The sequence below is a fragment of the Lipotes vexillifer genome, unplaced genomic scaffold (assembly GCF_000442215.2).
Source record: "Lipotes vexillifer unplaced genomic scaffold, Lipotes_vexillifer_v1.1 scaffold253, whole genome shotgun sequence".
In the NCBI taxonomy this organism is placed as follows: domain Eukaryota; kingdom Metazoa; phylum Chordata; class Mammalia; order Artiodactyla; family Lipotidae; genus Lipotes; species Lipotes vexillifer.
This window is the reverse complement of record NW_006780322.1, coordinates 2,642,053-2,663,649: the sequence shown is the minus strand read 5'-3', so window position 1 is coordinate 2,663,649 and position 21,597 is coordinate 2,642,053. Positions and strand designations below refer to the sequence as shown.

The 21,597-nt window shown below is 44.0% G+C and overlaps 1 protein-coding gene across 1 annotated transcript in view; it reads left to right on the top strand.

Annotated features, from left to right (window-relative positions):
* ATP6V1B1 (ATPase H+ transporting V1 subunit B1) overlaps positions 1–11,439 on the top strand; it is a 25,871-nt gene extending 14,432 nt beyond the window's left edge. Inside the window, exons 3-14 of the mRNA XM_007453397.1 lie at positions 4,455–4,553; positions 4,762–4,855; positions 5,430–5,507; positions 6,397–6,536; positions 7,481–7,582; positions 8,078–8,175; positions 9,165–9,288; positions 9,435–9,585; positions 9,825–9,907; positions 10,755–10,859; positions 11,056–11,185; positions 11,276–11,439. Coding sequence (XP_007453459.1) covers positions 4,455–4,553; positions 4,762–4,855; positions 5,430–5,507; positions 6,397–6,536; positions 7,481–7,582; positions 8,078–8,175; positions 9,165–9,288; positions 9,435–9,585; positions 9,825–9,907; positions 10,755–10,859; positions 11,056–11,185; positions 11,276–11,439 — 1,368 coding nt within the window. The remainder of the gene's footprint in view (positions 1–4,454; positions 4,554–4,761; positions 4,856–5,429; positions 5,508–6,396; positions 6,537–7,480; positions 7,583–8,077; positions 8,176–9,164; positions 9,289–9,434; positions 9,586–9,824; positions 9,908–10,754; positions 10,860–11,055; positions 11,186–11,275) is intronic.
* Positions 11,440–21,597: the final 10,158 nt, after the last annotated feature.

Below are 21,597 nucleotides of genomic sequence, written 5' to 3'. Positions count from 1 at the left end.
AGGCTCCGGATGCGCAGGCTCAACGGCCATGGCTCACGGGCCCAGCCGCTCCGCGGCATGTGGGATCTTCCCAGACCGGGGCACGAACCCGTGTCCCCTGCATCGGCAGGCGGACTCTCAACCACTGCGCCACCAGGGAAGCCCTAGTCTATAGTTTTTTGGGGGTACTATATTAGATTTGGGGTTTGGGAGTTTTCCATTTTATAGTTTTGTTTTCTTCTAATCTCTGTTTTCTCTTCATCTTATTACTTTGGTTAGTTCCTCCAGTACAATGCTGAATGGAATGATGATAGCAGGCAGTGTTGCTTTGCTCCTAAATTTAAAGAGACTGTTTTATACTTTATACCATTGAGTATATTTTCTGTAGGTTTTCTGAGGCTACTTTTTGGGGTTAAAGAATTTCCCTTTTATTCTGTTTTCAAAGAATGGTTTTGTTCTTTTGTTTTCAATCATAGTTTTTTTTTTTTAACTTTTTGTAAAACTTGTTGAGATAACATGTTTTTAAATCCTTTAACTCATTAATAAGATAAATTTATTAGTAGATTTTCTAATGTTAGACTAACCTTGAATCCCTGGAATAATCCCAGCTTGGTCTTTTGTGTGTATGTGTTTATCTTCATTTTTTGGTTTTTTACATGTTTTCTTTTATTGTTTGGTTTGTTTGTAACTTGTGGTCTTTTTTGGTACATTGCTGGATTTAGTTTGCTAGTATTTGCTTAGTGTTTTTGCATCTATGTTCATGATTGAGATTGCCTATAAATTTCCCATTATTATCTTATTTTGTATCAAGATTATCCTTGCCTCATAAAGTTAATTAAGACTGGAGTTTTTCTTCCAGTCTTTTGAAGAGCTTAAGTAAGTTTCAAATTATTTGTTCCTTGATTGTTAGAACTCACTTATTATCTGGGACTGGTGTTTTCTTTCTAGAAAGATTTTAAGTTACTTATCCAATATCTTGAAGATTATAGGACTATCCTGGCTTTCTATTTTTTTTTTAATTGGATTTGGTTTGATTTGTATTTTTCAAGAAATTTATTCATCTAAGTTCTGAAATATATTGTGTAAAGTTATTCATAATTTTAAAATTATTTTTAATATTATTAGTATAGCTAGCTTCGACTTTTTTTTTTAAACATCTTTATTGGGGTATAATTGCTTTACAATAGTGTGTTAGTTTCTGCTTTATAACAAAGTGAATCAGTTATACATATACATATGTTCCCATATCTCTTCCCTCTTTGTCTCCCTCCCTCCCACCCTCCCTATCCCACCCCTCCAGGCGGTCACAATAGCTTTGACTTTTTTTATTCCAACAATTATTTACTCATGTCTTTTAGTCAGTGATGCCAGGGATTTGTCTGTTTTATTAGTCTTTTCAAAGAACCAGTTTGGCTTTGTTGGTCATCTCTATTATATGTTTGTTTCTATTTTAATGATCTCTGCCCTTTTATTATTTCTTTTATTTTATTTGGAATTTTAATGCTGTTCTATTTTCTAACTTTTCATGTTGCATACATTTAAACTACCTCCACCTTTTTTCTTTTCTAATATAAGCATTTAAATGCATCACATGTGTGTTGAAAAATAGTTTCTCATTATTGTTTAGTGCTAAATGTTTTCTAATATAATTATAAGTTTTTCTATATTTATTTATTTATTTTTGGCTTCATTGGGTCTTCGTTGCTGTGTGCAGGCTTTCGCTAGTCGCAGCAAGCGGGAGCTACTCTTCTTTGTGGCACGTGGGCTTCTCACTGCAGTGGCTTCTCTTGTTGCGGAGCACAAGCTCTAGGCACGTGGGCTTCAGTAGTTGTGGCATGCGGGCTCAGTAGTTGTGGCACATGGTCTTAGTTGCTCCACGGCATGTGGGATCTTCCCAGACCAGGGCTCGAACCCATGTCCCCTGCATTGGCAGGCAGATTCTTAACCACTGCACCACTAGGGAAGTCCCAGTTTTTCTATATTTAGAACGTTTCAAAATTCCCAAATGTATGAAGTTTTTCTAACTATCCTTTTGTTATTGATTTCTAACTTACTTTGATTATGATCAGAAAACACTGATGTGTTCAAAGTGATATCCTTTTCATTATTTTCTATTTCTTCTGTGATTTTAGTTTTGATTAATGTCCAAGGAGTAACTTAGAGGAGTACTTTAATTTCCCAGAATATTAGAAACATTGCAGGGAGAGATGCAGTCTTTTTTACATTTATTCTTATTGGATTAAGATTAAGACTTACCCCTGAAGTGAATCAAGGAAGCCAGGTGGATGGACAGCAAGGTGAGGGTGCCTGGGCAATGCCATGCACTCTCTCCAGGACCTCCCCTGGGAAGAAGATGCAGGTGGAGGGCTTAGCTCTCCTGGTGCTGACCAGAGCTGAGGACCAGTGTCAGCTGGGAGCATCTGCTCTCCCAGCCCAGCTTCTTTGGCTTGGCTCATAGCCTCATCTAGAACTTGGTTCCTGAAGCACACACAGACAGCGGAGCTCAGGGATTCCCTTGGGGCAGATATCCACCTACCCACTTGCTGCCTGTGGTCCTGGAGGGACAGCCTGATTGGTTTTTTAAATTGAGTTGTAATGTGTATACTATAAACTTCACTCTTTTCAAGTGTATATAGGTCAGTGGGTTTTAGTCTATACACAGAGTTGTGCAACCATCACCACTACTTGATTTCAGAACATTTTCATCACCTCAGAAAGAAACCCTGAACCTGTTAGTTGTCACCACCAATCCTATGTCCTCCAGTCCCCAGCAACAACTAACCTTTTTGTTTTATGGATGTGACCAGTCTGGACATTTCATATCAATGGAATGACACACTATGTGGCCCGTTGTTTCTGGCTTCTCTCACTTAGCGTGATGTTTTCAAGGTTCATCCTTGTTGTAGTATGGATCAGTACTTCATCCCTTTTTAATTAACTAATTTATTTATTTTTGGCTGTGTTGCATGCGGGCTTTCTCTAGTCATGGCAAGTGGCGGCTACTCTTCCTTGCGGTGCGCGGGCTTCTCATTTCTCAGTGCGGTGGCTTCTCTTGTTGCGGAGCATGGGCTCTAGGCGCACAGGCTTCAGTAGCTGTGGTACGCGGACCCAGTAGTTGTGGCGCACGGGCTTAGTTGCTCCGTGGCATCTGGAATCTTCCCGGACCAGGGCTCAAACCCGTGTCCCCTGCATTGGCAGGCGGATTCTTAACCACTGCGCCATCAGGGAAGTCCCCTTCATCCCTTTTTAAAGCTGACATATTCCACTGCCTGGATATCCCACCTTTTGTTTATCCATTTGTCAGTTTGTGGACATTTGTGTTATTTTCACTTTTTGCCTATTATGAATAATGCTGCTATGAGCCTTCATATGCAAGTTTTTATGTGGACATGTGTTTCTATTTCTCTTGGGTGTACACCTGGGAGTGGAATTGCTAGGTCATATTGTAACTCTATTATTTAACCTTTTGAGAAACCACCAGACTATTTACCAAAGTGACCACACAATTTTACATTCACACCATCAGTGTCTGAACGTTCCAGTTTCTCCACAACCTTAACACTTGTTATTATCTGTCTTTTTTATTACGGCCATATTAATGAGTGTGAAGTGCTGTCTCATTGTGTGATTTTGCGTTTCTTTAGTGACTAATTGGTTGATCATTTATGTGCTTATTGGGCACATGTATATCTTCTTTGGAGAAATGTTTATTTAGGTCCTTTGCCATTTTTAAAATAGGGTATTTGTCTTTTTATTGTTGAGTTGTAAGATCTCTTTATATATTCCAGATGTTGGCCTGATGCTTTCTACATTGATAAGAATGAATACTTCACTTGATCTTAGCCAAAAGCAAAGTGATTGCCTGATTCGTTTTATTCCTGAAGCCTGTGAGGACTACATGTGAATTGATCCCAGCCCCATGGCTAGGGAACGATTGCCACTGGTAGATGGGGACATCTGGGAGCCGTGGAGAGAACTTTGCCATTGTGTTCACCATTAGTCCACAGGGGCAGAAACAATGGTGCTGTCAGGAGACCTAAACAGCCATAATAGCTACTACATTTTATTGAGCTGTTATAAGGTCCCGGCACCAGCTAATGACTTTCCATATATTTCCTCCCCACAGCAGCCTTATGAAATAGGTGTTAGTATTATTCCCATTTTAAAGATGAGGAAAGTAAGGCTCAGAGACATTAAGTAACTTCCACAAGGTCACACAGCTTCTAAGTGTCAGAGCTTCAATTCTAACCCTGGTCTTCCAACTCTGAAGTCGGTACTCCTACCCACCCAGGTATACTGCCTCCCAAGCAGAATTTAAGCTTTCCACTTACCTGTCTCTGAAGTTCATTTCCAGGAGTATCTGGGCACAAGATGGGAGAAAGGAGCTTGAGAATGGGTCAAGGAAGTCTGAGGAGGAGACAGGGACTTCACTTCTGGTCTCACTGACACTCTGGGGTGCTCTCCCCTCCTGCCAGTTTGCCCAGTATGCTGAGATCGTCAACTTCACCCTCCCCAATGGGACTCAGAGGAACGGGCAAGTGCTTGAGGTGGCTGGGACCAAGGCAATTGTTCAGGTAAGTGGTGTCAATAAGATGTTGGTGGTTGAATAAATGAATGAATCCACAAAGTTTCCACACTATCTTATAAATTCCAAAGGCAGAAAATGTTCTATTTCCCCTGAGAGAGCTTTGCCCGGAGCTGGACACAAAGGGAGCCTAGAATGGGAGGCCCCGTTCTCCTCAGCAAACCACTTATTAGACTAACTAACCTCTTACCCTGTAGGTGTTTGAAGGGACCTCTGGGATCGATGCCCAGAAGACCACCTGCGAATTCACAGGGGACATCCTACGGACTCCAGTGTCGGAGGACATGCTGGGTGAGGGGTAGGGATGGGCAGGGTGAGGGCGTCCCTCTGTCCCACCAGCCCAGCTTCCCTGACCAAGTGCTTACCTAGCAGACCGCACTGTCATTGCCTCTTTACCTAGTCTGCCTCCCCTGGGAGCCCTTTAAGGTCAGAGGTTGTGCCTTGTCTTTGACCCCCAACCCCAGCTCAGGGCCTGACATATAGCAGGTGCTCAATACATGAGGAAGGCAGCTTCAGTAAATTAGAGGCAGAGGAGGTAGCCATCTATTTGGGGTCAAGCTGGAACGAACTGCACATCCCCTAATTTTCTCCCAAGATCTGCCATACCTGGTCCTCTCCTCTTTCCAGCCCTAAAACTCCCCATTAGTCATTATCCTGGGCCAAGGCCTTGCCTGTAAAGGTTTCCAGGAGAGGAGGAAAGACCCCCAAGGAGGCAGTCACTGTAGCCAGCTCCCTGGGGGTAACCAAGGGCTGAGGGGAGGGGAACGTGGGGCAACTGGGACGCGAGGGCTGGGTGAGAGCTGGTGGTGTGGAGGGTGAGTGGCACTGAGAGACCCAGGGCTGTTCCCCTCTCACCCACTCCCAGGTCGGGTTTTCAATGGCTCTGGCAAACCCATTGACAAGGGGCCAGTGGTCATGGCAGAGGACTTCCTGGATATCAATGGTAAGTGACCGGAGGCTCGGGACAGCTCTTGGGACCCAGCCCCCAACTACCTTCCCCACCCCAGTCATTGCCTCTGTCACCTCGCCCTTGGAAATTCTGCCCCAGATAAAGGCCAGGGCCATTGCCCAGGGCTCACCCCCAGAACTGGTCATACTAACAGGCAGGTCAGGTGAGATACGAGAGCAGCAAGGCCCCTCTGTCTGGGGCCAGCTGCATTTCATGTCCCATTCCTATAAAATGCTATCATCATTGTGCAAAGTTCCCCAGGTGCCCAAGACCCTCACTCTCCTGCCTTCTGGCATCCACATGCCTGCCACTTCTAATGTGCCTGGGTGGCACCGTCCAAGGGAGCACTGGACTGTGGCTATTGAAATACAGACTAATTCAAATGAAATAAAAGTTCATTTCAAAACCACATTGCGGGGCTTCCCTGGTGGCACAGTAGTTAAGAACCCGCCTGCCAATGCAGGGGACACGGGTTCGAGCTCTGGTCCGGGAAGATCCCACATGCTGTGGAGCAACTAAGCCCGCGTGCCACAACTACTGAGCCTGCGCTCTAGAGCCCATGAGCCACAACTACTGAAGCCCGCGTGCCTAGAGCCCGTGCTCTGCAACAGGAGAAGCCACCGCAAGGAGAAGCCCACTCGCAGCAAGGAAGACCCAACACAGCCAAAAATTAAATAAATTAATTAAAAACAAGAAACCCACATTGTGCATGCTCAATAGCCACACGTGGCCAGGGCTACATTTTCGGCAGCGCAGTTAGAGCACATTTCCATCATGGAAGAAAATTCTTTTAAACAGTGCTGCCCTGGAGTCTGGAACAGGGGTGGGGGAAGGCGGGCAAGGCCTGAACCCTTGAGCAGGGTCCATGGTCACCATCTCCCAGGCCAGCCCATCAACCCCCACAACCGCATCTACCCAGAGGAGATGATTCAGACAGGCATCTCGCCCATCGACGTCATGAACAGCATTGCCCGTGGCCAGAAGATCCCCATCTTCTCGGCAGCTGGGCTCCCCCACAATGAGGTGAGGACTTCGAGGGGCCTGTGGGCACGACCAAGGGGAAGGGATGGAGCAGAGGCCAGGGCTGGTGGGCCAGCGAGGGGGGCCTCCTGTGCCGAGCAGGCTGGGGTCACCGGCAGCTGTCTCCTGGCAGCTCAGGGACTCAGGGCCCCCAGACCGATCTCCAAGCCTCCATCCTGAGTGAGTGGGGCTCGCACTGGCTCATGAGAGAGCTCACGGGTAGCCTCAGTGTTGAATGTCCTGCGCAGCTGAGCCCACGGCTCTACCACTGGTCCTTGCAATGGTCTTTACTTGCCTGCACTGAGCGAACCCCACCTCGGGCCAGCCCCACGGCCGTCTGAAGCCTCCCTGTGCAGGTTTCCTGCCCTACCCCCTCTACCCAGAGTGGGCAGCCCATTTCTTCCCAGAGCAGCTGGTGTGACAAGGTTTCTAGATGATCCCCCATGACCACCCCCACTCCTCTACTCCTGGATGCGCCCCGGCTCACCCTCAAAATGCTCAGAGGGATTAGACGGCATAAGTGTCCCTGCCTTCCCCCTACACACACGCTCATCCTGGATCTGGACATGGCGACTGGAAACTCCTGCACACACGCTGCAGGCCTGGGGCGAACCCCAGAGATACCCCTAGCAGGCTGCGGGGCAGAGGGGACTCTGAAGGGCCAAGTTGCCCCTAACCCATGGTAGGCAGTTGCTCTCTGGAACTGTTTTTCCACGCTGCTCCTCATGACAGGCACCCTGGGTCCTCAGGTGCCACAGAATAAGGCAGCCCTTCCCTGAGAGCGGCTGTAGGACCCAGGGCAGCCCTTCCTCCTTGCTGACCTTGGGTCCCTCCCACCAAAGGCCTTGGCGGCAGGTCGGGCTGGGAATTACCCTGTCCATGCTCCTCAGTGGTGCTCAGAGGGCTGACTCGAGCTCTGGTTCTGTTGTCCTTCCTCCCATCCCCAGATCGCTGCCCAGATCTGCCGCCAGGCTGGGCTGGTGAAGAAATCCAAGGCCGTGCTGGACTATCACGATGACAACTTTGCCATCGTCTTTGCAGCCATGGGGGTAAGAGGGGCTGGGCCGATTGGCAAGCTCTGGAAGCTATGGGCGGGCAGGCTTGGCCCCTGGCACACCAGCCTTATGGGGGAGGCATTATCCTTCTTGAGAAGCCGTCAAAGTCGGAGCCTGTCTGGTGAGAGAGGCAAGAGCATGACTGGAGGAGCGGGCAGTGTGTGCCCCACAGAAGCTATAAGATGAGCCCAGGACGGCCGGGATCCCGGGGGCCCTTAGAGGGCCCAAGGCAGGGATGGGGAGTTTAGCAGGGAAGCAGCGGGTAGGGTAAGGGGCAGGGGTGGCACCGAGCAGAGCTGAGCCTGAAGTCTGAACCTCTCTCTGGGGCTCTGATGAGACCCTATCCCGGACTGGGCAGCAAACCCAGCCCCTGCCCTCTCAAGCCCCAGGTTCACCCCAGTGACCATTAGCAGGTCAGTCAATAGGCTTTACTGAGAAGAGAGGGAAGGACCTGGGCCCCGCCTCCAGCCCTCCCTGCTGTGTGTCCAGGTGAACATGGAGACAGCCAGGTTCTTCAAGTCCGACTTCGAGCAGAACGGTACCATGGGCAATGTCTGCCTGTTCCTGAACTTGGCCAACGACCCCACGTGAGCCGTCCCCTGGCACCCATACTGCCCTTAGGCAGCAGGCCCTGCCCCCTTCCAAGACCCAGAGTACCAGGTCTCAGGCATCCCAGAACTACAGCCATGGGCCAGAGCTGGGAGAACAAGCCCTCATTGTGGAGATGGGGACACCGAGGCTGGGGAAGAGGTAGGGACAGCACACGGAGAGACAGGGAGCTGGACCACAGCCTGCCGGCCACCTGCCGCCCCTCCGCCCTGCCCACAACCTGCATCCAGCCACCATCCCAAGTCAAGACCCCTCATCCGAGACTCACTTCCACAAGGTCACCACTAAAGAGATATTTCCCTAAACCATTCGCTTAGAAAAATTGCTATCTTAAAAGTTGAGAAAATGTGAGTTTAAATCTGTAGGCTAGGTGATGAAAAAAAAAAATCTAATAAACTGTCCTGGGAACTGAAGGTACTCAGAAGGAACTCAAACCAGGTAGCAGAGTTCAGGAGGACCAGATGACATCACCAGAGAAAAGTGCCACAGGCACAGAGCCCGGGGACTGAGAGTGCCTGGACTGCCCCCAGTGGAAGGGGCTGCCAGGGCAGGCCAGCCTCTGACCCATGCTCAGCAAGGAATAGTGAGGGGAACAGTAAGGAAAGAACCCCGAGGACACAGAGTGTGTGAGTGCTCCAGCTGACCCAAGCTCAGGTGCCATGGGGGACGAGGGACACTGTCATCCTCATCAGTCACTCCTGGCCCTGCCTGTCCCTCTTTCACCCAAGCTCCCTGCCTGTCCCAGCCTCTGTCCTCAGTTCCTACCTTGAATAGCAGGACGTGGTTGAGGGCGCACTCCCAGGAACCATGGCCTGGATCTGGGGGCTGGGGCCTGGGGCTTATCTTACCCAGTCCTTTGCTGCTGTGCACTGTACCAGCTTCCCAGTTCACCACCCTCTCAGCACTGGGGCTAAATGGAGCACAGGCCTGGGCCTCGAGGCTCTCTAAACATTGGCCGTACCTGCAGGATCGAGCGGATCATCACCCCGCGCCTGGCACTGACCACGGCTGAATTCCTTGCCTACCAGTGTGAGAAGCACGTGCTGGTCATACTGACAGACATGAGTTCCTACGCAGAGGCCTTGCGGGAGGTGAGGTGGCTGTAGTCACTGTGCCCAGAGCCGGCCCACGCAGGCCTGTCCCCACCCCTTTCCTCATGGTCACTGAGCCCCCCACTCCCCTTCCTTGTGTCAGCCTCTTGCCCCCTTTCTTACCCCAAGGCGCACGAACATTGCAGGTCTCAGCTGCCAGAGAGGAGGTGCCCGGGCGCCGAGGCTTCCCCGGGTACATGTACACAGACCTGGCCACCATCTATGAGCGGGCAGGCCGCGTGGAGGGCCGGGGTGGGTCCATCACTCAGGTCCCCATCCTCACCATGCCCAATGACGGTGAGCCGCCTCCCTGCCCACTACCCTCTGCAGCCCTCCTGCCCTCCCATCCTACCCAGACACTTAGAGGACCCATGCTTCTTTATATAGATGTGCAGTAGCTCTGTTCCTCCATCAGGGTAGACACTGTCCCTTCCTTGCCTCCCCCGATCACCCACTCCCATGAGGGAATAGAACCTACATGGCCCTGAGTGGGTGGAGACCTAGATCTACACTGACACCAGTGCCTTTCCTTGCAGACATCACCCACCCGATTCCAGACCTGACGGGCTTCATCACAGAGGGACAGATCTACGTGGACAGACAGCTTCATAACAGACAGGTACTGTCCCCTCCTTACCCACTTCCTGCTCTCTCCACCATCTCCAAGTACACTGACTAATAACCAATGTCCCACCACCCCCTTTACTTCATCTCCCTGTGAATGAGGAGGGGCCAGACAAGGCTAACCCGTGACAGGAGTTAATCCCCAGAAAGACTGTTTGGTTCCTGGACAGAAGACAAGTCTGGGTGGAATCCAGCCTACCTGGATGTGGGACCTTGAGAAAATCATTTCATCTCTCTGATCCTAGGTTTCCTCATCTATAAAATGGGAATGATAATATATATCACACAGTTGCATTGTGGAGAATAAAACAAAATAAGTTGGCCCACAGAAATCATCTAGCAGATCGTAGACACAAAATAAATATCACTTCTCTTTCCTTTCTAGTAATTTGCTTTGGTGAACAAAAACAATAGGGAACTGACACAAGTACGTGGTGAATAATGTACCAAAGGGTTAGAAAAAGTGTCTGTCCCATCTTAGGCCACCCACTTACTCTTTCCTCTTTGTTTGGCAGCTTTTCTTTGCAACTATGAACTGTTAAGTTTCTACCTGGCTTTTGTCCAAATAATCAGAAGTTTTGAAATAGCGAGACTTCCATGAACTAATGTCATGTCATCTTCCCTCTCCACTCTCCTGTCTAGGTGCGCACATGTAGACACCTGTATACCCAAGCCCTAGAATTTGTGGGCGATAGAGGGCGGGGTGTGACCAGCTGACCTCTCTGTGGGATGAATAACGACCAGTCTGCTGAGAACCACAGGGGGAGGGAAGACAAGTAGAGGTGGGAAAGAAGGGGAAGTCTGGACCCTGCCTTCTGACACGCCTTCTTCGCCCCGCCCAGATCTACCCCCCCATCAACGTCCTCCCTTCCCTCTCTCGGCTGATGAAGTCCGCCATTGGGGAGGGCATGACGAGAAAGGACCATGGCGATGTCTCCAACCAGCTGGTAAGGAGAGAGCCCAAGGGCTGGTGGGGAAGCTAGTTTCAGAAGCTGGAGATTGGAGCCCCAGCTGGACCACGAACTTTTCTCCTGGAAGAAAAAAATTCCTCCCCTTTTGGGGTCCCCGCACAGTCACATGGGGGAACACGGGACTCCTGCGGTAAGGCTGCCGTGACCGCCGACCCCCTCCCCCCTTCACCAGTATGCCTGCTACGCCGTCGGGAAGGACGTGCAGGCCATGAAGGCAGTGGTGGGGGAGGAGGCGCTCCCTTCCGAGGACCTGCTCTACCTGGAATTCCTGCAGAAATTTGAGAAGAACTTCATCAACCAGGGTGAGGCGCGTTGGGGGCGTTCAGGCAGCAACCCCCTTAGTCCGACACCCACACGCGCACACACCCTTAACACTCCTGCTCTGTCCCTAGGTCCCTACGAGAAACGCTCGGTGTTCGAGTCTTTGGACCTGGGGTGGAAGCTGTTGCGCATCTTCCCCAAGGAGATGCTGAAGCGCATCCCGCAGAACATTATCGATGAATTCTACTCCCGCGAGGGGGCGCCGCCGGACCCCGAGCCCGACACCGCGCTTTAGCCCCGCGGGAAGCCTGGCCCCGGAGCCAGGTCGGGCACCGCCCTCGCCGGGCGCCCGATCTACACACCCCGCCCTATCATCTTGGTCCGCACACCTTAACCCATCGCTCTGTGCCCACCCTCAGTCCCCCACAGGTTATGGGGGGCTCCTACGCTCCAGTCCTCTCCCTGGATTCCCCGACATGGGAAACAGAAGGTGGTTCAGCGTATATTCTCTGTCTTGTTCTGATAGGAGCATTTGTATTTTAAAAGTACCACCGCCCTCTCCCAAGAATTTATCTCATGTAAATACAAGATTGGCAAAACACTGATAATTGTTGGAGCTGCGGGGGTACATGAGGTTCACTAAACTATTCTCTCCACCTTAAAAAAAAAAAAAAAAGGCTACATTAGTGTCTTAACAGGTGACAACAGAATTCTTCTTAGGGAGATATTTATCTTTGCTAAAAAATATCTTGATAAATTTCTTGGGTGGAATGTGAGTTCATGGGCCATAGAAAGGGCAATCTCAAGGCCACAAAAGATGTGTCTGATTATAAACAGCTCTGCCTAAGAGATGCTAGGAAGGAATTTGGTTTGCTCCAGATGGGGTGGGGAGTTGCTGGGGAGATGGCCTGAGGAACAGTGGGGGCAGTGTGCAAAGGCTGAGGAAAGGCCCCCCGGTTAAGAAATGGGCGAAGAGCTTCCTAAAAACCAGGATACCTGATGTTCCTTTGAAAGCTGCCTGCTCTCCTGTAATGCCATCCCTTCCTGTCTCCTCTGTCCCACTTACGATGAAGTCATGGATGCTTCCTAAGAGGTAGGGCAGGTTGGGAAGATAGAACTTCAGCAAAAGGCTGAGTTCCATTTCTGGGTCATTGTGTTATGGAACCAGGCCAGAATTCTTGGATCAAGAGCTGACACCAAAGGAGGACTTGAGAATAAAATCCCCATCCCCAAGACAATTTACAGCCATTTTAGGGAAAGCTTTTGGGTGTCCACAGGACATAGGGTTGTTTTCACTTAATATCAGCTTTATTGAGATGTGATTCACGTACCATACAGTTTACCTATTTATAATTGTACAATTCAACAACTTTTAGTATATTCACAGAGTTGTGCAATCATCACCACAATCAATTTTAGAACATTTTCATTACCTTAAAAAGAAACCCTGTACCCCAAGTTATCACCTCTCTAACCACTCTTCTGCCCCCTCCCCAGCCCAAGACAATCATTAATCTTTCTATCTCTGTAGCTTTGCCTACGCTGGTCAACTCATATAAATGGAATCATACAATATGTGGTCTTTTGTGTCTGGCTTCTTTCACTCAGTGTAATATTTTAAAGGTTCATCCATGTTGTAGCCTGTGTCAGTGCTTCATTCCTTTTTATTTTGCTAAATAATATTTCACAGTATGGATACACCTTTTATCTCTTCATCAGTATATGGACATGTGGTTGAAACAAGTTTTCACTGTCATAAATAATGCTGCTATGAACAATCATGTACAAGTTTTTGTGTGGATGTATGTTTTTATTTCTATTGCGTACATACCTAGAAGTGAAATAACTGGGTGTCAGATGGTGACTCCCTGCTTAACCATTTGTGGAACTGCCAGACTGCAAATCTACCTCCAAAAGTGGCTGCGCCATGTTACATTCCCCAGCAGTGCAAGAGGGTTCCAATTTCTCTACATCCTCAAGCACACTTATCTTTTTCCCCTCTTTTTTAAATTGAAGTATGATTAACTTCCAATATTAGTTTCAAGCGTACAACCTAGTGACTCGATATTTTTATACATTACAAAATGATCATCACAAAAGTCTGATTACTGTCTGTCACCATACAAAGTTGTTACAATATTATTGACTAATTTCCTATGCTGTACATTACATTCCCTTGACTTATTTATTTTATCTGGAAGTTTGTACCTTTTTATCTCCCTCACCTATTTCACTCATCTTCCCCTACTCCCCTCCGGCAACCACCAGTTTGTTTTCTGTATCTATGAGTCTGTTTCTGTTTTCTTGTGGGGTTTTTTTTAAGATTTCATATATAAGTGAAATCATACAGTGTTTGTCTTTCTCTGTCTGACATTTCACTTAGCATAATACCTTCTAGATCCATCCATGTTGTTGCAAATGGCAAGGTTTCTTTCTTTTTATAGCTGAGTAATATTCCATTGTGTGTATATATGTATATACCACATCATCTTGATCCATTCATCCATCAATGGACACTTAGTTTGCTTCCATATCTTGGCAACTGTAAATAATGCTGCAGTGAACATAAGGGTGCATGTATCTTTTTGAATTAGGGTTATTTTCTTCAGAGAAATACCCAGATGTGGAATTGTTGGATCGTACAGTAGTTCTATTTTTTTTTTTTAAAGAAGATGTTGGGGGTAGGAGCTTATTAATTAATTAATTTATTTTTGCTGTGTTGGTTCTTTGTTTCTGTGCGAGGGCTTTCTCTAGTTGCGGCAAGCGGGGGCCACTCTTCACCGCGATGCGCGGTCCTCTCACTATCGCGGCCTCTCTTGTTGCAGAGCACAGGCTCCAGACGTGCAGGCTCAGTAGTTGTGGCTCACGGGCCTAGTTGCTCCGCGGCATGTGGGATCCTCCCAGACCAGAGCTCGAACCCGTGTCCCCTGCATTAGCAGGCAGATTCTCAACCACTGTGCCACCAGGGAAGCCCTGGTAGTTCTATTTTTAATGTCCTGAGGAATCTCTGTACTGTTTTCCATAATGACTGCACCAATTTACATTCCCACCAACAGCACACAGGGTTCCTTTTTCTCCATCTCCTTGCCAATACTTGTTATTTGTTGTCTTTTTGAAATTAGCCGTTCTGACAAGTGTAAGGCGATATCTCATTGTGGTTTTGATTTGCATTTCCCTGATCATTAGTGATGTGAACATATTTTCATGTGTCTCTTGGCCATCTGTACTCTTTGGAAAAATATCTGTTCAGGTCCTCTACCATTTTTTAATCAGGGGAAAATATCTATTCAGCTATTCAGCCCATTTTTCAATTGGGTTGTTTGTTTTTTTGATGTTGAGTTGTATGAGTTCTTTGTGTATTTTGGTTTTGGTTTTGGTTTTCGGGTTTTTTTTTTTGCTGCACTTGGTCTTCATTGCGCCGCGCAGGCCCTCTAGTTGTGGCATGTGGGATCTTAGTTCTCCAACCAGGGATTGAACCCGCATCCCCTGCATTGGAAGGCAGATTCTTAACCACTGGACCACCAGGGAAGTCCCTCTTTGTGTATTTTGGATATTAACTCCTTATCAGATTTATCATTTGCAAATATCTTCTTCCATTCAAGGCAGTCTTTTCATTTTGTTAATAGTTTCCTTCGCTGTGTTAATCTTTTTAGTTTGATGTAGACCCAATTTGTTTATTTTTGCTTTTGTGTCCCTTGCCTGAGTAGAATATTGCTAAAACCGACAGAAGAGAGCATACTGCCTGTTTTCTCTAGGAGTTTCATGGTTTCAGGTCTTACATTTAAGGCTTTAACCCATTTTGAGTTTATTTTTTTATATGGTGTGAGTCCAGTTTGATTCTTTGGCGTGTAGCTCTACAGTTATTGTGTCTTTTTTTTTTTTTTTAGCGTTATGCGGGCCTCTCACTGTTGTGGCCTCTCCCGTTGCGGAGCACAGGCTCCGGATGCACAGGCTCAGCGGCCATGGCTCATGCGCCCAGCCTCTCTGCAGCATGTGGGACCCTCCCAACCCGGGGCACGAACCTGTGTCTGCTGCATCAGCAGGCAGACTCTCAACCACTGCGCCACCAGGGAATCCCTATTGTGTCTTTTTGATTAATAGCTATCCAGGGGGTGTGAAATGATATCTCATTTTTGGTTTTGATTTGCATTTCCCTGATGACAAATGATATTGAGCATATTATCTTTTCATGTGCTTATTGGCCATTTGTATATTTTCTCTGGAGAAATGTCTGTTCAGATCCCTTGCCCATTTTAAAATTAGGTTGTCTCTTTTATTGTTGAATGTAAGAGTTTTTTATATTTTCTAGACACAAGTCCTTAATCAGTAATTTGTAAATATTTTCTCTCATTCTGTCGGCTGTCCTTTCACTTTTTTGACGGTATCTTTTGAAGCACAAAGGATTTTAATTTCAATAATGTCCAGTTTGTTTGTTTCTTTCGATGTCATATCTAAGAATCCATTGCTTAATCCAAGGTCACAAAGCTTTACACTTATGATTGTTTTTCTAAGAGTTCTATGGTTTTAGCTCTTACATTTAGATCTTCCTTCATTTTGAGTTAATTTTTGTTATGATACGAAGTGAGGTCCAGCTTCACTCTTTTGCGTGTGGATATTCAGTTGTCCCAGCACCATTTGTTGAAAAGACTATTCTTGCCTCCATTGAATTATCTTGGCACTTTCATAAAAACTCAATTGACCAGGGGCTTCCCTGGTGGCAGGGGACACGGGCTCGATACCTGGTCCGGGAAGATGCCACATGCCACAGAGCAACTAAGCCCGTGCGCCACAACTACTGAGCCCGCGTGCCACAACTACTGAAGCCCGCGCGCCTAGAGCCCATGCTCTGCAACAAGAGAAGCCACCTCAATGAGAAGCCCGCACACGGCAACGAAGAGTAGCCCCCTTTCGCAGAGAAAAGCCCGCGCGCAGCAACGAAGACCCAACGCAGGCAAAAATAAATAAATAAAATAAATAAATAAAAAACTTGATTGACCATTAATGTGAGGGTTTTTTCCCCCTGGATTCCAGATCTATCCCACGGATCTGTATGTCTATCCTTTTGCCAGTACCAGGTTCTTAAGATTTTCAATATACAAGATCATATCATCTGTAGAGATAGTTTTACTTCTTACTTCTTGCTTTTGAATGTGGATGCCTTTTATTTCATTTCCTTGCCTCATTTCCCTGGCTATAACCTTCAGTACAATGTTGAATAGAAGTGGCAAGAGTGGACATTATTGTCTTGTTCCTGATCTTAAAGAGAAATCAATCTTTCACTATTATGATGTTAGCTGTGGATTTTACACAGATACTCTTTATCAAGTTGAGGAATTTCTTTATTCCAAGTTTTTGTTGAGTGCTTTATCTAGAACAGGTGTGGAATTTTGTTAAACACTCTTTCTGCGTCTGTTGAGATGATCATGGGTTTTGTCTTTTATTCTATTGATATGGTATATTACATTAATTGATTTTCAGATGTTAAGCCAATATTGCATTCCTGGGATAAATTCCACTTTGTCATGGTGTACAATCTTTTTTATATGTTACTAGATTCTGTTTGGTAGTGTTTTGTTGAAAATTTTTGCATTTTTATTCACAAGAGCTATTGGCCTGTAGGATTTTTTTTTCTTGTGATGTTTGGTCTGATTTTGGTATAAGGATAATACTAGCCTTACAGAATGAGTTGAAATTGTTTGATCTTTTAGTTTTTACTTTTGGAAGAGTTTGTAAGCAATTGGTTATAATTCTTCTTTAAATGTTTGGTAGATTCATCAAATGTCTAAACCTGGGATGTTCTTTGTGGGTAGGTTTTTTAAAGTTTATTATTACTAACAACCTCTTTACTTGTCATAGTTCTATTCATATTTTGTATTTCGTCCTGGGTCCATTTTGGTACTTTTTGTCCTAAGAATTTGTCCACTTCAGGGAATTCCCTGGGGGTCCAGTGGTGAGGACTCCGTGTTCTCACTGTCAAAGCCTGGATTCAATCCCTGGTCAGGGAACTAAGATCCCACAAGCTGCACAGTGCAGCCAAAAAAAATTTTTTTAATTAAAAAAAACTTTTTTAAAAGAATTTGTCCATTTCATCTAAGCTATATAAATTGTCGAAAAATGATTGATCATAGTATCCCCTCGTAATCCTTTTTGCTTCTGTTAGGTCTGTAGTAATGTCCCCTCTTTAATTCCTGTTTTAGTAATTTAATTCTTCTTTTTCTCTTGGTCAGTCTAGCTAAAGATTTGCCAGTCTTCTTGCTCATTTCAAAGAATCATCTTTTAGTTTTGTTGATTTTATCTACTGTTTTCTATTCTCATTTCATTAATTTCTACTCTAATCTTTCTTTCCTTCTACTTGCTTTGGTTTACTTTGCTCTTCTTTTTACATTGTTAAGGTGGAATTTTAGATTATTCGTTTGCGATCTTTCTTCTTTTTTAACATAGGCATTGACAGCTATAAATAGTCTACTTAGCACTGCTTTAGCTGCATCCAATAAGTTTTGGTATGCTGTGCTTTTGTTTTTATTCATCTCAAAGTAATTTCCCTTGTGATTTATTATTTGACTCATTTGTTATTTGGAAGTGTGTTTCTTAATTTTCATAGATTTGTGAATTTCCCAAGTTTCTTTCTGTTATTGAGTTCTAATTTCATTCCAATGTGGTCAGAGAACACAATTGTACGATTTACATTTATTTAAGTTTATTGAGGCTTTTTTTATGGTCTAATATGTTGTCTATTTTGCAGAATGTTCCATGTACACTTGAGAAGAATGTGTATTCTGCTATTTTTGGGTGGAGAGTGCTATAGATGTCTGTTAAGTCATTTATTTATAGTTTTGTCAACTCTTCTATTTCCTTGTTGTATTCTGTCTCCTTGTTCTATCCATTGTTGAAAGTGGGTGTTGAAGTTTCCAACTATTATTGTTAAGTTGTATATTTCTTCTTTCAATTCTGTCAGTTGTTGCTTCATATTTTGGGGGCTGTGTTGTTAATTGCGTATCTGTATAATTGCTATATCTTTCTGATGGATTAACCCTGTTATCATTATGAATTGTCCCTCTTAAGCTCTAGTAACAGTTTTTTGTGTTAAGGTCTTTTTTGTCTGATACTAGTATAACCACTCCAGCTTTCTTATGGCTGCTGTTTGCAATATATAACTTTTTCTTTGCTTTTATCCTTTTACTTTCAACCTATTTGTGTCTTTGAACCCAAAGTATATTTCCTGTAGAAGGCATATAGTCGGATCTTGATTTTTATTCAGGTTGACCATTTCTGTCTTTTGATTGGATTTTTTTTTTATATTCCTTTTTTAACTTCCCATGCTGAATTTTTTAATTAAAAATTTAATTTATTATTTAAAAATTTTTATACAATTTTAAGTTACACTTCATTTACAGTTATTGCAAAATATTGGCTATATTCCCTCTATTGTACAATATTTCCTTGTAGCCTATCTTACACCCAATAGTTTAGTTGATATTCTTTATTTGGTGAGACATCATTCTCATACTTTATCTTTGGACATGGTTTTCCTTAGTTCTTTGAATATATTTATAATTATAGCTGATTCAAAACTGACAAGTAACTCTAACATCTGGGCTTCCTCAGGGATGGTTTCTATTGATATTTTCTATTGACTGTTTTCTGTGTATGGCTTATAATTTCCTGTTTGCTGGTTTGTTTGCAAGTCTCATAATTGTTTTTGTTGAAAACTGTACATTTAATATAATGTGGTGACTCTGGAAATCTGATACCCTCCCCCTTTCTAGGGTTCTTGTTGTTACTATTTTTGTTGTCATTGTATTTGTTGCAGTTACTGCTGTTTGTTTAGTGACTTTCCTGGACTAATTCTGTATAGTCTATATTCTTTGTTATGTACATCCACTGAAGTTTCTGCTGGGTAATTAACCTAGTAACTAGAAGTGGTCAGCTAATGATTAGATAGAGATTTCCTTAAATACTTTAACCAATAAACCTCACATCCTCTGTTGAAGGGTTCTCTGCTCTGGATGTTGAGTGTGTCTTCAATGCTCCAGCAGGTGTTTTACAACTCTGCCTTGGCATCCACTTCTCGTAGGTCAGCCAGAGGTGAAATATGAGGGTCTTCCTAGGTCTTTTCTGGGTGTACCTAGCTCTGTACATGCCTGTGGACTTCTAGAGTCCCAGGATCATGTCAGAGCTTTTTAAAGCCCCCTATGGATTGGATTGTTAAATCCATTCATATTGACTATTATTTCTGATATGGTAGGATGTACATCTGCCATTTTACTTTTCATTATCTATATGTGTCTTTTTTGTTGTTATTGTTCCCCTATTCTTCCTTTAATGCTTTCTTTTACATTAAGTGAATCTTTTGTAGTTTAACATTTTAATTCTGTTAATGATGAGTTAAACTCTTGTTTTTTTATTTATTTTCTTAGTGTTTCCTCTAGGGCTTACCATATACAATCTCACCTTAGCAGAATATATTTTAGACTTACATTAACTTAATTCCAAGGAGATACTGAATATCCTATATGTCCTGTATATCTCTATTTTCTCTTCCACTTTTTTGTAATATTATTATACATATTACAATCTGTATATATTACATATGCATTGTTACTATTGCTTTATGTAATTTTACAGCCTTTAAAGAAGCTGAGAACAGTATATATTTATAGATTTTGTTATACTAATTTTCTAATTTACAATTTCTGTTTCTCTTCATTTGTTCCTGTGGATTCAAGTTAAAATTGTACTTTCTGGGACTTCCCTGGTGGTCCAGTGGATAAGACTTCGCACTCCCAATGCAGCAGGCCTGGGTTGATCCCTTTTTGGGGAACTAGATCCCACATGTATGCGCAACTAAGAGCTCACATGCCGCAACTAAGAAGTCTGCATGCCACAACCAAAATAGATCCCACATGCCACAACGAAGACCTGGTGCAGCCAAAATTTTAAAAATAAATAAATAAATACTTAAAATCTTACTTACTTATTTTCTTACTCCATACAGATTTGCTCCCATCTACCTCCTTTGTGTTGTTATTGTGAAATATGTTTCTATATGTTATAGGCCCAACAATACAATTATATGTATATTGTTTTATACAATTTCTTTTAAAATCAGTTAAGAGAAAAAGGAGAAGAAATACACATTTATATTGTTTTTTATAAGTACATAACTACCTTTACCAGTGCTCTTTGGGGTTTTTGTTTGTTTTGTTTTTGTTTTACAAGGATCCAAATTATGGCATGGGGTCACTTGCTAGTAGCCTGAAGAATCTCAATTAGTAATTCTTGTGAGGCAGGACTGCTAGCAAAATATTTTCAGTTTTTGTTTTCTGTTTTTGGGGGGTGTAGGCAATGTTTTTATTTCATCCTCATTTTTTAAAGATAGTTTTGCTGGATATAAGATTCTTGGTTGACAGTTTTTCTCTTTCAGCATTTGCATATGTCATCTCACTGCCTTATGACATTATTTCTGATGGGAAGTCAATTGCTTATCTTTTTTGGATCCCCTTGTATGTGGTGAATCACTTTTCTCTTGTTGTTTTCAAAATTTTCCCCTTGTCTTCAGCATTTTTAGTATGATTGCCCAGGTGTGAATCGCTTTGTGTTTTTGTACTTTAAGTTTGTTGAGCTTCTTAAATGTGTAGATTAATCTTTTTCAACCGTTACTTCTTCAAGTATTTTTCCTGCTCCTTTCTCTCACTTATCCTGGTACTCCCACTATGTGTATGTTGGTGTGCCTAATGATGTCCCATATGTATTTTTTTTTTTTGAGGATCTGTTCATTTTTCTTCACTCTTTTCTTATCTCTGTTCTTTGAATTGCATAATCTCTATCCACTTAGCTTCAAGTTTGCTGATTCTTTTTTCTGCAAGTTCAAATCTACCCTTGAGAATTCCTAGTAAACTTTTCATTTCAGTTATTGTATTTTTCAATTTCAGAATTTTCATTTGGCTCTTTTTTAAAAAAATAATTTCTCTTTATTGATATTCCTTATTTGATGAGACACTGTCATACTTTCTTTTCATTCTTTTTAGTATGTTTTCCTTTAGTTCTTTGAAAATACTTATAATAACTGTTTTGAAATCTTGGTTTGTTAAGTCTGATATCTGTGCCTTTTCAGAGACAATTTCTATTGTATGCTTTTTTTTCCCCCCTGCTTATGGGTCATACTTTTTCTGTTTCTTTGTACGTCTCATAATTTTTTGTGGAGAACTGGACTTTTTAAGTAATATATTGTAGCAGCTGTGGATACTGATTTTCCCACCCCCGTCTCCAAGCTTTGTTTGTTGTTGTTTTCTTGTTTATTCATTTAGTGACTTGGATGGAATATTAGTGAAGTATTTTTCCCCCTCAATGTGAAGCCTCTGATATGACTGCTAAGAGGATGCAGCTCCGGATATATGCAGGTAACTCTGGGATGGCAGTAGTTTTAGCAGGACTCTTTCAGACTGTCTCTTTC